The sequence below is a fragment of the Eptesicus fuscus genome, chromosome 18 (genome assembly GCF_027574615.1).
Source record: "Eptesicus fuscus isolate TK198812 chromosome 18, DD_ASM_mEF_20220401, whole genome shotgun sequence".
Classification (NCBI taxonomy): Eukaryota; Metazoa; Chordata; class Mammalia; order Chiroptera; family Vespertilionidae; genus Eptesicus; species Eptesicus fuscus.
In genome coordinates this window covers 44,252,746-44,266,644 of record NC_072490.1, presented here as the reverse complement: position 1 = coordinate 44,266,644, position 13,899 = coordinate 44,252,746, and the positions used below count along the sequence as shown (strand labels likewise).

General features: G+C 40.9%; 1 protein-coding gene across 1 annotated transcript in view; it reads left to right on the top strand.

Moving 5' to 3' along the window:
• ERC2 (ELKS/RAB6-interacting/CAST family member 2) overlaps nt 1-13,899 on the top strand; it is an 877,079-nt gene that overhangs the window by 249,677 nt on the left and 613,503 nt on the right. The window contains exon 4 of the mRNA XM_028152806.2: nt 5,097-5,171. Coding sequence (XP_028008607.1) covers nt 5,097-5,171 — 75 coding nt within the window. The remainder of the gene's footprint in view (nt 1-5,096; nt 5,172-13,899) is intronic.

Here is a 13,899-nt window from a genome sequence, read left to right as displayed (position 1 = left end):
TGGGCGAGTTGAAGATAGGCTAGGGCAAGCATGTCAAACTCGTGGCTGTGGGCCATAGGCCTCGTTTAAGCAAACCCGTGAGACGCGCGTTTGACATGCTTGTGCTAGGAGTTATTTATGGAAGTTGAGTTTCTCATTTCTACCCACATTCCACTGGCCAGAAGTAAGTCACAGAACTCATCTCCAAACAAGGGTGGTAGTGATGAGGCTTCCTAACAACCACTTTACACCAATGATTTTCAACCAGTGTGCCATAAGAATATTTAACACATGTAATACCTGACTATTTAGTTAGGGGCACTGAACTCTTTTCCCTTAGATTATCAAATAAAAAAATGACAACAGCCAACACAACAATAGCTTTCCAGTGTGAATGAATCAAAATTATAACTATAGAATTTTGTACCACAGAATTTTGGTAGTTAGTTTATGTGTGCCATGAAATGAAAAAGGTTGAGAATTGCTCGTCTACATTAACGAAGAGGAGCATCTTTATTAGTGGACAACTGGTCCTCTTGGCTACAGTCAGAGTGAGCATTTTAAGGTTTCCAAATCTCAGAGATGAATGAAATGTCTAAGGTGGGACTTTCAGATAGTCCATGAAGTCTGCATGTGGATTACAATCTTCACTTACCTGACATCTTCAGAATTAAGGTGATCCTCAGAAACCATGAAGTCAGGACTGACTGAAAAGTAGTGTAGTTAAGAAAGGGAAATTATAATTCATCAGCAATTGGAGATGTTATTTTCTTTGTTATGGAGTGACACAGAGGGTAAGGGCCCAATCTGGATTCTGAGCTGGTTTATATTACAGCACAACTTGTGTAATTATAGTAAAGAGAACTCTGTTTCCATTTTTGTAAAACTATTGCTACAAGTTTAGCTTTGTTAGTGCATATTTTCCCTTAAAAATGTTTTGGTGCTTGGCAGAAATTATAACAGCACATGTCTTTACCTTATGGGTTTTATTTTTGTTGTGGTACTTTGATGCTTCTTGGTTATTTTTATTTGTTTTATGCAAGCTTAACCTCTCTCTTAAAATTATCTTATGATTTTTATTTTGAAACTGGGATTGGCTATGATATGAAATTATCCTGGATTTCATTTTCATGTTTCTTTGTTAAGATGCTTTTGATGCCACATGGTATTGTTACCATTGTAATTAGGTAATTATTAATAACTAGAGGCCCAATGCATGAATTCGTGCATGGGTGAAGTCCGGCCGGCCTGACACCAATTGACAGTACGGAGCTGGGCCTGTCGGGAGGAGGAGACGGCGGGAGGTTGGCTGGCTGGCCTGCCCGATTGGGGCCAGATCAGGGCCGGGCTGGCTGGGGGAAGGGGCCGTGGGCAATTGGCCGGCAGGCCCCACCCCTGATTGTGGTGGGGGGTTGACTGGGGGCTGGGCCGGCATGGGGAGGGGCTGTGGGTGGTGGGCCAGCCAGGCCCGCCCCCAAATGGGGCTGGGGGAGGTTGGCCGGCCAGCCCCACCCCCGATTGGTGTGTGTGGGAGGCCAATCGGGATGGAGCTGGCTGGGGGGAGGGGCCTTGGGCCAATAGGGGGTGGGGTCAGCTGTGGGGAGGGGCTGTGGGTGATGGGCTGGCCAGCCCCACCCCTAAATGGGGTGGGTGGGCGATCAGGGGCCAGCAGCCTGAGGGAGGGGCCATGGGTGGTTGGCTGGCCAGCCCTGCCCCTGATCGAAGTGGAGGGGCTGATTGGGGGTGGGGCTGGCTGGGAGGAGGGGCTGCAGGAAGTTGACTGGCCTGCCCCGACCCCTATTGGGGTGGGGGACAATTGGGTGGGGCCAGCTGGGGGAAGGGGCTGTGGGCCGATCAGTGTGGGGCGGGCCAATGAGAATGGGGAGACTGGGGGGAGGGGCCATGGGTGTTGGCCAGCCAGCCCCTCCCCCGATCAGGCCGGTTCACTGGCCGCAATGGATGTCATAGCGACCAGTTGTTCTGGTCATTATGGTCGCTGGCTTTTTATATATATAGATAGGAAATGAGCAAAAGGGAGGCCAGACCTTGTAAGCATGCCATCTGGGCAGCTTTACCAGGAAGCTGCAACTTCACACTCTTCAGGGAACCACTGGTCTATTTCCCAAAAATCACTGGGGGAAAGGTCCAACAAAGGGGAGATGGGTGCATTCGCTCTAAGGTTGGGGAGATGTGGGGAAGGTGCCTGTTAGTCTAACCTGGAACAGAGATCATTGGTCAAGGGGGTGGGGCCACTGCGAGCCCAAAAATTTGGATATGCATAATCTTCCAGATGAAGGAGTTTTCTCTCTTGGCGTTCTTGTTCCTCTGGCTTTGCTCCTGCCTGTGTTCCCTTCATGGCCTTGTGGTCCTGCAAACTCCACATGCAATGGGCTGATGGGCTGCAGTGGGAACCACAAGCTAAGCTAGTTTGGTGCTGGATTGGACCATGCAAACATGAAACAGCAACTCTGGACAACAGCTTTTATCCTAGCTCTGCTGAAAGCAAAATGGGACCTTTTCCTTGATGGGATGGAGGGGAAATGGGACCTTGGAAACTCAGGGATGTAATTTAATGCAAATAAATGTCACTCATTCTCCCATGTGAATTTCAGAAAATTCCTTTTCTCATGACACTGCAAGAAGTCCTCCTCTACTGTCAACGGGTATGGACATGGGCAGCTCCCTACCCATAACAGTATCAGAATCAGTGACCTGTGAATTATATTTCTTCTCCCACTTACTATGGAACAATTCTGACAAGTGACTTAACTTTCCATTTTCTCATCAATGAGATTTTATTGATCCAGTGATCTCTCCAGTTATCTTGAAATTAATGTTTAGGGCTAAGTAGATTTTTATGGACCATGTGATTCACCCAGTGGTGTGCTGGAAACTGGATTGTGCTAGCTATGATAACTGAATAGTGGAAACTTGTTTTAACAACCTATATTACAAATTAAATATCCCAATTCACAATTAAAGAACTTGTATTAAGAGCTCACATTTTCCTAATTTTTGTTATATTTTACTATTTTCCATGCTCTTGAGGTTATTCTATCCATTGTGTCCGTAGTCCATATGGTGGAAATACTATGCAATGGGGTGTTATTGCACCTCTCTTCCCAATTCTGCACTCAGTGACACCACTTATGTAGCATGAAGTTGGCCTGGTGGGTGCTGTTTGTTAAAGGTTTACCAGCAGCCCACAGGACTCACCACACAGATCACACTCCACATAGGTAGTGTTGAGGCTTGAAGGAGACAAGTAGGACCAGGGACACTGTAGATGCACAGTGAAGGAAGCAGCTTTTAAGGTCATTCCTTCAGAAAATCTCTGCCATCACCATGGAGCCTACAAATGGCCAGTGTTTTACCAGATCATTGCAGTGCAGGGACTTCAAAAGGACACAGGATCTTGACTCCATCCTAAAGTGGATTCAGTAATACTTGACTCCCTCCCTTTTAGGGATATGTTAGAGGGGAAACATGTCCTAACTGATGTCCGGCCATTTTGAATCATTAAGAAGCACGGATTCTATTCCAATTCTTCTTAAATTAGAGGTTGAGAAACAGTTTTGCACAAGTTTGCTGATTTGTGCTAGTGATGACTTTGAGAAGAAATTATGCTCCCTTCCTTGCCCCCACGGCTATGGTCCAGAGCTGCAGCTGTGGTTCCGCAGTGTGCATGATGGTGCATGACCAGGTTTTCTTGGGCTGCTGGCAAATAAGAACAAAGGTAATAAGGTATTATCTTAACCTGGGAAGGACTATCTTTTCTTGTGGGATTCTGTTCTTCTGACAATTTTTACGACAATATATTCTATCTTTATGAAGTGACAATGATAATAGATGGTAGTGGTGCAGGTAGACTTAATTTTAATGTCCTTACTTGGAAAAAGCTGGAAATTATGTTGACCTTCTTTCTTTAATGTCCAAGGTTTTTGTTTTGTTTTGTTTTGTTTTGTTTTGTTTTGTGTTTTGTTTTGTGTGTGTGTGTATGTGTTGTTGCTGTTTCTTTTCTTTCTTTCTTTTTTAATGTTTGTGGACCAATGGAATGTAAAAGCCTAAAACTATTCCATGTTGACTTTAAATGAGTTTTCTGGAAGCAAATAAAACTTTTGGAATTAGTCCATATGTGACTTACAATTCAAATGATTCTTAATGGAATTACTTCAGAGGTAACTTGTATCAGCAGCATGTGTGAGCACTTCTGTTTACACCTGTCATTGGCTACTCTCATAAAACTGTTGATAATTATTACTAAGAAAATCAAAGCATGAAGAAAAAAACCTTGTTCGTTTCTTCTCCTCTGCCAAGACAATCTTTTAGTCTAAATAGAACTGTTCTTTTGAGAAGAGGCATGGAAAAAGCGGGCCTTCAAGCTTAAAATTGCAATTATATTGTTTGCTTTTTATCTAAAGAAATAGCCATCATATTCCAGAAGTTCTTGTGTCTACATCTGGCTTTAACCATTTGCCTCCCCACTAACACTGTTGATATTAACGCCAATTTTAATTTCTTGGCATCACAAGCGCATAAACATATCACACACACACATGTGATTTTGAACAAGGACTGAAACTGTAAATTAGGAAGGAAGAGATTCACAGGATTTCATCAGATCAATTTACTCCAAAAAGTGCCATAGTTGTCCTGAAAAGGTTTTAAATTGCTCATTTCAAACTTACCTCGGTAGCTAAATGCCATGCGTGCAACAGATTTGCAACCACATTAGTCATTTTCTTTCCTCCGTTTTTCTTGCTGTGTTTGTATTGGGAGCACAGAGCAATGTCATTTAGTAAATTATGATTTGATGGCTGGGCAACAGCCCCAGTGTTGAACAGTATTTGGACTATAATTACTTGCTGGCTTTGTCACAGTTGACATTAATTATTGATGGAAGTTTCAGAAATAGCGCATGTGCCAGGAGCCTTTCACCGGAACTCGGGCTCCAAGCAGGAGGGATGCTAAGGAGGGTGGGGGGAGAGGCACCTGTGGCTTGTTTATGTCTGTGCACAGCAAACCTGCACCCGGTGGGCTGTGTGGCACCTGTGTAAAGGCCATGGTGTAACAGGAGGATGAACCGTCAGGCTTATTTCTATCGTGTTCCTCCCCAGGAATTGCACCGGAGAAGCCAACTTCAGCCGGAGCCAGCCAAGACGAAGGCTCTCCAGACTGTCATTGAGATGAAGGTAGGAGCTGTTCACATTTGTCAAAAAAGCCGTGGCTCTGGAGTTTGTTCTAACTTGATGGTGCCTAACAAACATGTGAAATGAATGTTGTGTTTTTCTCTAGGCACCCCGGTAAGTGCTTTTATTCTGGGTCTTTTGCCTTCCTGGGTACATTTAATTTCTCGGCCCTTTAAGATTCCTTTTCTGAGCAAAAGAATAAAGGGCTCAAGTATCCCTTGGCTGAGAGGAGCTGAAAGGAGCTGGGTTCCTTTCCAGGGCATTGCTGATGCTTTTTCCCTTAAGGGAGGTTTTGTGTATGCTTTAAAAGTAAATTTCTAACCCTGGAAAAAATATTTCTCCCTCACACTCACATTGCAATGAAAAGACACCTAGAGGAACTAAGATTTGGCTTTATATGCAATGGAGTCATTAAATAATTTAAATGATGCTGTTAGCAAAATTTGCTTATCAAAGAATAATACCTTCTTTTTTTTTGCTCCAGTATTTTCTCCTAGCCAAGCTTGTAGGTAACACTTTTTAAAATCCTCTCCAGGTATCCTCTTTAGCTGTGGAAGCATAGAAATATGCTATTTAAAAGGATCAAAGATACTCCTGGATGGATTGAGGGCATTTAAAGAATAAAGATGTAAATGATGGTGGCCAAATCACGACTTACGATTAAGAAATAGATCTAAATGAAAACCAATTGCTTGGTCAGTATCTAGAAATTTGAAGTCTTGTTACTTCCAGTTTTTGCCAGAAGAAAACAGAGTATTTATCTTAAGAATAAATAATTCTTGATTTAAATTGCTCCATGACAACACCGCAACAACAATGTCTGCAATTCAGTAATTTTACACTTGAGCTTAACACTTAAGAGTTTGCTGTCACCAACAGCCTGCAAGAGAATCCTGAAGTTTGCTGATAGGATAATGACTTCTCTGTCTTTCTTATAGCACATAATTTTGAATTGTCTGCCAAAAATTCCCATGTTCTGGGGAAAAATAAATTAATATGAACCACTGAGTTTTTGGCATGTACAAATCTGTTTTAGTTTTTTTTTCTCTAGTCAATGACAGTGTCTTCATCCAAGTAGATTTTTGTGGAAATAATGTAGAACATTTGCTTTCAAACTATATGTCTCCCGAAGGTTACCTGAGTCAAGGCACTCATAATGCATTTGCAGCAAATTGGTTTGAAAAATATAATCAAAGCGACAACTGCCAGTAAGATTAAAAATAATTGCTAATTTTGGCTTATCAATTCATTTTGAATTTATGTAATTTTAACTTATTTTGAAACGAAACTTATTCTACAACTGAGGGAGATTGGTTCATAACTGAGATTTCATCCTCACTTCACATTAGAACCAAACTTGAAACTTTGATAAGGTTTAAAAAAAATTAAAGGAAGAGAGAAAGAAAAAAAAAGAAAGAGAAGATAAAAAATTAATTTTAAAGATTTTATTTTATTGCAAAGAATCATTCAGTCCCTTTTCTACCCACCTCCACACCTATATCCACACAATTAGTAATGGAAAAGAGGGTGCATCTAAAATCTATTTCCAAAGTATTGTATGTTTTTTAAAAATAAAAGAATAAATGTGTCCCAGAACTATTTGGAGAAGCCAGGAATGACATCTCTCCCAGTGCTGTAGGCATTTTTCTAGTAGAGGTCACTATAAAGACAATTAGTACTTATTTGTGACTTTAATAAATAGAAAATCTGTTTGATTCTAGCTTACTGTTTTTAACATCATATGTTTTGATAGAAAACAAAAAATAATAAATAAAAACACTTGTTTAGGCTATCTACGTGGGTAAGCATAAAAACATGATTTCTTAGGGCAAATTTATACCCATATATTATCAGTAAATTGAGTCTGGAGTTTTCCTCTGATGATGCCAATGATCCTGATTCGTAGAACGCATTTTAACCCTTTGCACTTGCTTGCTTTTTTCTTGAGCTGCTACCGATGCTAACCTTGTCGAGTCACACTTGACATCCCAGTGCAAAAGGTTAAGGACAAATGATGACCAATGTATTTGTCAGGGAATTGTGCCTGGAGTTTTTCTGTTATCTTTTGGATGCCTGCTTATTTACAAAGTATGGCCTTCTGTTTTGTCAGTGGAGAAGTCTGAGTCTCATTAGCATCTACTCAGCATGCATAAATTGAATTACAGAGGCAGCTGGTAGAGGGTCATTTCCTCAGCCATGTGTGTAGCTTGTGATAGAGGCTGTGATCTTATCTGTGTGTGTGTGTTTTGTGTTTTTTTTTTTTATATATATATATTACATCCCTTTTAAATTGGAGGGAATATTGGCAACCAATACTTTATAAGCTATAGGGTTGACTGTCAAATAGATCTGACCCTTAATTCTGGTGGGTGGAATTTGAGAACCTGTTGTGTTTTAACTTAAACACTTTTGGGTAAACATCAGTGTCATCTATAGCGCCTTGGCAAAATCTGGAGTTAAAGGGAGCTTTCCAAGAGTTAAGTTGATGAGTAGTTTCAGGGAGGTGATGTGAAGTAAGGGCTTAGAAGTTATTCCTACTTATCCCTTGCTACTTAGTGAATCTGAGGGAGACTTTCTGACTTCTCATCTTCACCACCCATATACTTTGCATCAACTCTAGAAGGGTATTTATTGTGAAAATCTGTGAAGTCAAGCACTTGAGAACCACAATCTCACCTGTGCAGTGACTCACTGTGTGCCCTTCGCACTTGTGGAGTTGTGAAGGTCTCTGTGGGGCAAGCCATGGGGAGGGCCATTGGGGGCCATCACATCCATTACCAGCCAGCTGAGCCTAGGGAGGGTCACCTGAATGAAAGTGAAGGGAAGCAAAATGCATTGAAGTTATTTGTGATTTATCTTCTTGCAGGGAGCTCCAAGTTTTAATTTTGGCCCCGATTTGGCCTGGCAGGTATGTTCCTGGTTTGCACTGTTAGAACACTGTGTGTTTCTCCGAAAAATCAGTTTTCCTGTGGATGTTGCAGTGCTTTTCTCTTTCTTGCTTTTGTGTCTAAATTTTTTTTTACTCAGATCCTTTTTTCTGCTGTTATGGAGAACTGTCAATAAAAAGGGCAGCTGAAAGGCTTTTTACCCTCTTTTTTCTTTTGTTAATGCTAAGTCTTTTGAAAGAATGTGTTTTTAATCTACTTTTATTATAATTTTTACATGGCGTAAACATGATGTCCAAAAGTTTCATTTTCTTGGGTTCATCCCTAAAGCTGTATCCAGTGTTATTCTTCCTTACTTTTTTTCTTTTAAAAGGGAAATGAATTACAGTAATGGCAGTACTTGTCAGATAATCTCAAAATTTTTTTCTTTGTTACTCAGAACTTTTACTAGTAAATGAATGAAAATCTAATTCAAAATGGCTTAAGCCAAAAGGAAATTTATTGGCCCATATCAATGGGAAAAAAACCCACAACACAAAACAACAGAAGTATTTCTTCAAGCACAGCTTGATCCAGGGGCTCAAGAGATATTGACAGATCTCATTTCCTCTCAGTCCACTCTTGTTTTGGCTTCCTTCATGTGAGCTCTATTTTCAGACAACCTCTTCGCCTGTCTGAACAAGGTGGCTGCAGTAGCTCCAACAGTCATAGAGGGAAGGAACAGGAAGAAAGCTGGGTTTAAAAAAAAAACAAAACAACAAACGCAGAAAACCCAGTCAATCCCAGAATAATAATTACTGAGATAGGGCATAGAAGCATAGAACCTCACTCACACTTAACAACTCAGGCTGAAAATAAAATGCATGGAGTTCCCTAGTTCTCCTTTACTTGTGAATTAAATGGCACTCATTCATCAAGTAAAACAAGTCTTATTCTAGCCCTAACAACAGCAGAATTTATCAAATGTATCAAATGGGACATATATTAGTGATGTCATGGTTTTAGTGAAAGTTGCAGAAAATATACTTAATCTGGTGAACTTGTTCTTAAAGATTAAGAGGCTGGGGACACTAGCCGGTTTGGCTGGGTGGATAGAGCTTCGGCCTGCGTACTGAAGGGTCCCAGGTTCGATTCCGGTCAAGGGCACATGCCCGGGTTGCGGGCTCAATCCCCAGTGGGGGGCGTGCAGGAGGCAGCCAATCAGTGTTTCTCTCTCATCATTGATGTTTCTATCTCTCTCTCCCTCTTCCTTCCTTTCTGAAATCAATAAAAAATATATATATATTTAAAAAGAGGCTGGGGGCATAATGTCTCCATGTGACAATGACTCTGTGGCAATTGAAGTGAGGATTGTGGGTGTTTAGCTTTCCAGTCACATGACCAACTAGGGCACATGTTGTGTGTCATGTGTGGTTCTTCTTTAGTAAAATTGTCCCCACCATGGAGGGGGTGGGGTGGGGGGGGGCTGCATTGTAAGCAATTCAAGACTGAGCTTGACTGAATTGTCCACTTCTAGTTTTGCTGTTGATGAAAAAGTGTGACTTGCATTCAGATGCAAAACTCTAAACTCTAGTGGTGAGGTTGATTTTTGTTATTAAAACTAAAAATCAGCCTTGTCTTGGTGCTCAGGCATGGAGACTACTCTTCTCCATGTGGTTGAGCTGACCTGCAGTTGGGTTAAGTTCCCCTAAAAGAGATCTCAGTGCTTCATCAAATTCAGCCATTTCAGTTCTAGGCCACTGAATGCATCCCAATTTCCAGTGTGAACTTAATTCCAGTCTTAGGATCTAATCAAGAAAACTGTAATGGCTGAAGTGTTTTTATTTTTTTTGTTTGTTTAGGTGTCTATTTCATCTATCTTTTGAACTGTTACTTGTTTGAGTCTAAACACTGAACTCAGAATAATTTCTTATCCCAGGATGATGTGTTCATATAACATTTGTGTCAAGCCTAGTTTTTCTAGTCAAGCCATTATGATGTCCTTTAGGATTTAAATTTTGCCTGTCTCCTTTTGTGGCTATGAAGGAAAGTAGCAACAATAACAACCACAGTGAAAGGCTACAGCTCGAACACCACTGGCCACACCGGCGCAGGGTACCTGACATATAAAAACTCGTGCATAGGCATAATTAGCCCCATTTGCCAGATGAGAAAGCCATGGTTGAAAGGAGATAAGCAACCTGCCCAAGGTTCTACAGCTAGTGGTTGGCAGTTGAAATTTGAACACAGATTTCTCCTCCAACGTTCTCACACTCTAATCCTCCAGTCTGCTTTTACTGAAAATGGCCCATACATTCAATTATTTTTTCTTTTTTTTTACAATTCTTTATTGTTGAAAGTATTACATATACTTCCCTTTTCCCCCCCATTGACCCCCTCCAGCCTTCCCCCACCCCAGGCCTTTAGCACCCTACTGTCTGTGTCCATGGGTTATGCATAATGCATACAAGGTTTATGGTTGATTAACTTCCACTCACCCACCCTCCCCCTCCTTCTCTCTGAGATTTCGAACTCTGTTCCATGCTTCCATGTCTCTGGATCCACTCCCATCATCAGTTTATTTTTGTTACTTAGATTCCACATATGAGTGTGATCATGTGACACTTGTCATTCTCTGACTGACTTATTTCACTTAGCATGATATACTCCAGGTCCCTCCATGCTGTCTCAAAGGGTAAGATATTCTCTTTTTACTGCTGCATAGTATTCCATGGTATAAATGTTCCACAGCTTTTTTTATCCACTCATCTACTGATGGGCACTTGCGCTGTTTCCAGATCTTAGCTATTGTAAATTGTGCTGCTATGAACATAGGGGTGCATATATCCTTTCTGATTGGTGCTTTGGGTTTCTTAGGATATATTTCTAGAAGTGAGATCACTGGGTCAAATGACAGTTCCATATTTAATTTTTTGAGGAAACTCCATACTGTTTTTCATAATGGTTGCACCAGTCTGCATTCCCACCAGCAGTGCACTAGGGTTCCCTTTACTCCACATCCTCACCAGCTCTTATCATTTGTTGATTTGTTGATGGTAGACATTCTGACAGGTGTGAGGTGATACCTCATTTCCATTTTAATTTGCATCTCTCTGATGATCATTGACTCTGAGCGTTTTTTTCATATGTCTCTTGGCCATCTGTATGTCCTCTTTGGAGTAGTGTCTATTTAGGTCCTTTGTCCATTCAACTATTTTTTCATTTGACTCTTACTTTGAAAATTATGCACTGAGGTTTGCATCATAGAACAGGTTGAGGCAGCTCATGAGAATTGGAGAGGTTTATTTGGTATTTTTGGAAAGGCCCGGTGTTGTGTTTTGTGCCATAAGGCAAGATTCACCCTTTTTACACATGTGTTATCAGCCCTCCAAATAGGCTCCAAATATGTGCGCTACAGCCAATACATGCCCTGTTTCCCCGCCTGACTTTCAAGTCTTGCCCTGAAATCTTTATAATAGTGTGGAGCATAACTCATTCAAGTTTGGAAAGCCTTGTGTTTTTGGTGTGCACTATCCATTTACAATACCAAAAATTATCCTTTAGCTTGTTTTTTTTGTTGTTGTTGAGAAATTTCTTCATCTTCTCATCTTTCAACTTAAAAAAAACTTTGTCTTATTTAACTATTTTCTTTAAATAAGGGGGGAAATGTGGGTTTGAAGTGATAGCCAGAAAAAGCAAAATGTCAAGTTAAATGTTAGCTCTGTATGATATATAGTTGTCATTTAGAGGCAAGGAAGATTTTTTTAAAAATGAGACTTATTTTCTTCTTTGCCCAAACGCTCCTTATGATGTGTTTGATTCTAAATGAGTTGCCAGTTGATTATTTCTTCAATAAACAGGTTTAGTTGGTGTGAATTCAACTCCTGAGGTTGAGTCACAAACAGGAGTGTTTATCGAGCATCTGTTTTGTGCCCAGTACCATGGAGAGCCTTTCAGAAAAAATGAGTGCTCAGTCTTTAAGGCGCTTGTGGAAGGAAATACATAAACCAGTGTCCAAATAGAGACATAAAAATGGCAAAATGGGCTGCAGGGGCTAGAGGATGTCAAATGAGAGAGGGACAGGGCATACTTCTTGGAGGAGGTAGTACTTGAAGGCCTTGAAAGATTGGTATGATCTTGATAAGTGGAGAGAGATGGTTTATTAACAGTGGGAAGTATATGAGCAAAGGCAAGGGGGCTGGAAAGTATGAGGAGTATCTTGGGAAGAGCGAGTCATTCAGTTTGGTTGAGAGAAGACTTTTTAAGTTTAAAAAGCAGCGGAAGATTAAATTAAACCCTAAGAGAGTTAGAGAAAAGAAATAATAAAGATATTCAGTTGTCTATTGATGGACACTTAGGTTGCTTCCATATCTTGGCTATTGTAAATAATGCTGCAATGAACATAGGGTTACATATATCTTTTTGAATTAGTGACTTGGATTTCTTTGGATAAATACCCAGAAGTGAAATTGCTGAGTGATAGGGTTGTTCTATTTTTAATTTTGTGAGGAAGCTCCATACTGTTTTCCACAGTGACTGCACCAATTTGCATTCCCCCCAACAGTGCAAGAGGTTGCCCTTTTCTCCACATCCTCACCAACACTTGCTGTTTGTTGATTTATTGATGGTAGCCATTCTGACAGGTGTGAGTTGATATCTCATTGTGGTTTTTATTTGCATTTCTCTGATGATTAGTGATGCTGAGCTTCTTTTCATATGCCGGCTGGCTATCTGTAAGTCTTCTTTGGAGAAGTCTATTCAGGTCTGCCCATTTTTTAATTGGATTGTTTTTTATAAAACGTTATATGAGTTCTTTATAAATTTTGGATATTAGCCCCTTATTTGATGTATCTTTGGCAAATATTTTCTTTCTTTCAGTAGGTTGTCTTTTCGTTTTGTTGATGTGGTACATGTATACTATGGAATATTACTCGGCCTCAATAAAGAATGAAATCTTACCATTTGCTACAGCATGGATAGACCTAGACTTATTGTGTATGAAGTAAGTCAGGCAGAAAAAGACAAATCCCATATTAGGTCACTTATGTGTGTAATCTAAAGAACACAGTAAGTGAACAGACAACAGAAACAGACTCATAGATACAGAAAACCAACTGAAGGTTGCCAGAGGGGAGAGGCCTTGGGGGCCTGAGTGAAAAAGATGAAGGGATTAAGAAGAACCAATTGACAGCTACAAAATAGTCCTGAGGAGGTAAAGTACAGCATAGGGAATATAGTTAATACTAATGTAATAACCATGTGTGGTGCCAGGTGGGTAATAGACTTATTGGGGGATAACTTTGTGAATTATATAGATGTCCAACCACTATGCTGTACACCTGAAACTATCCTATCTAATAAAAGAGTAATATGTAAATTAACCATCACTCCACTACACCCACAAGCCACGCTCATCAACCACGCCCACCAGCCAATCAGGAGCGAATATGCAAATAAACCCAACCAAGATGGCTACGGCCACAGAGCGCAGGAGGGAGGCTTGGGTTTCCCTGGCAATGGAGGAAGCCAAGCTTTCAGCCTGCCCTTGCCGGCCTAGGCCTCCACTCAAGAATACAGTTTCAATGATAGATGATACATAAATCCAAACAGAAATGGCGGCAGCCACGGAGCTGGAAAGAGCAGGAGGCTAGGGTTGCCCCGGCGATGGAGGAAGCCAAGCTTTCTGTACACCCTGGCAGGCCCAGGCCTCCGCTGAAGGCTACGAAGTTTTAATTATAGAAGATACATAAATCCAAACACAAATGGCTGCCACCACCAGGAGCAAGAAGAAGGCTTGGCTCTGCTCCAGGCTACAAAGTTTCAATTATAGAAGATAAATAAACCCCAGATACCAGGGCCTCTGCTTG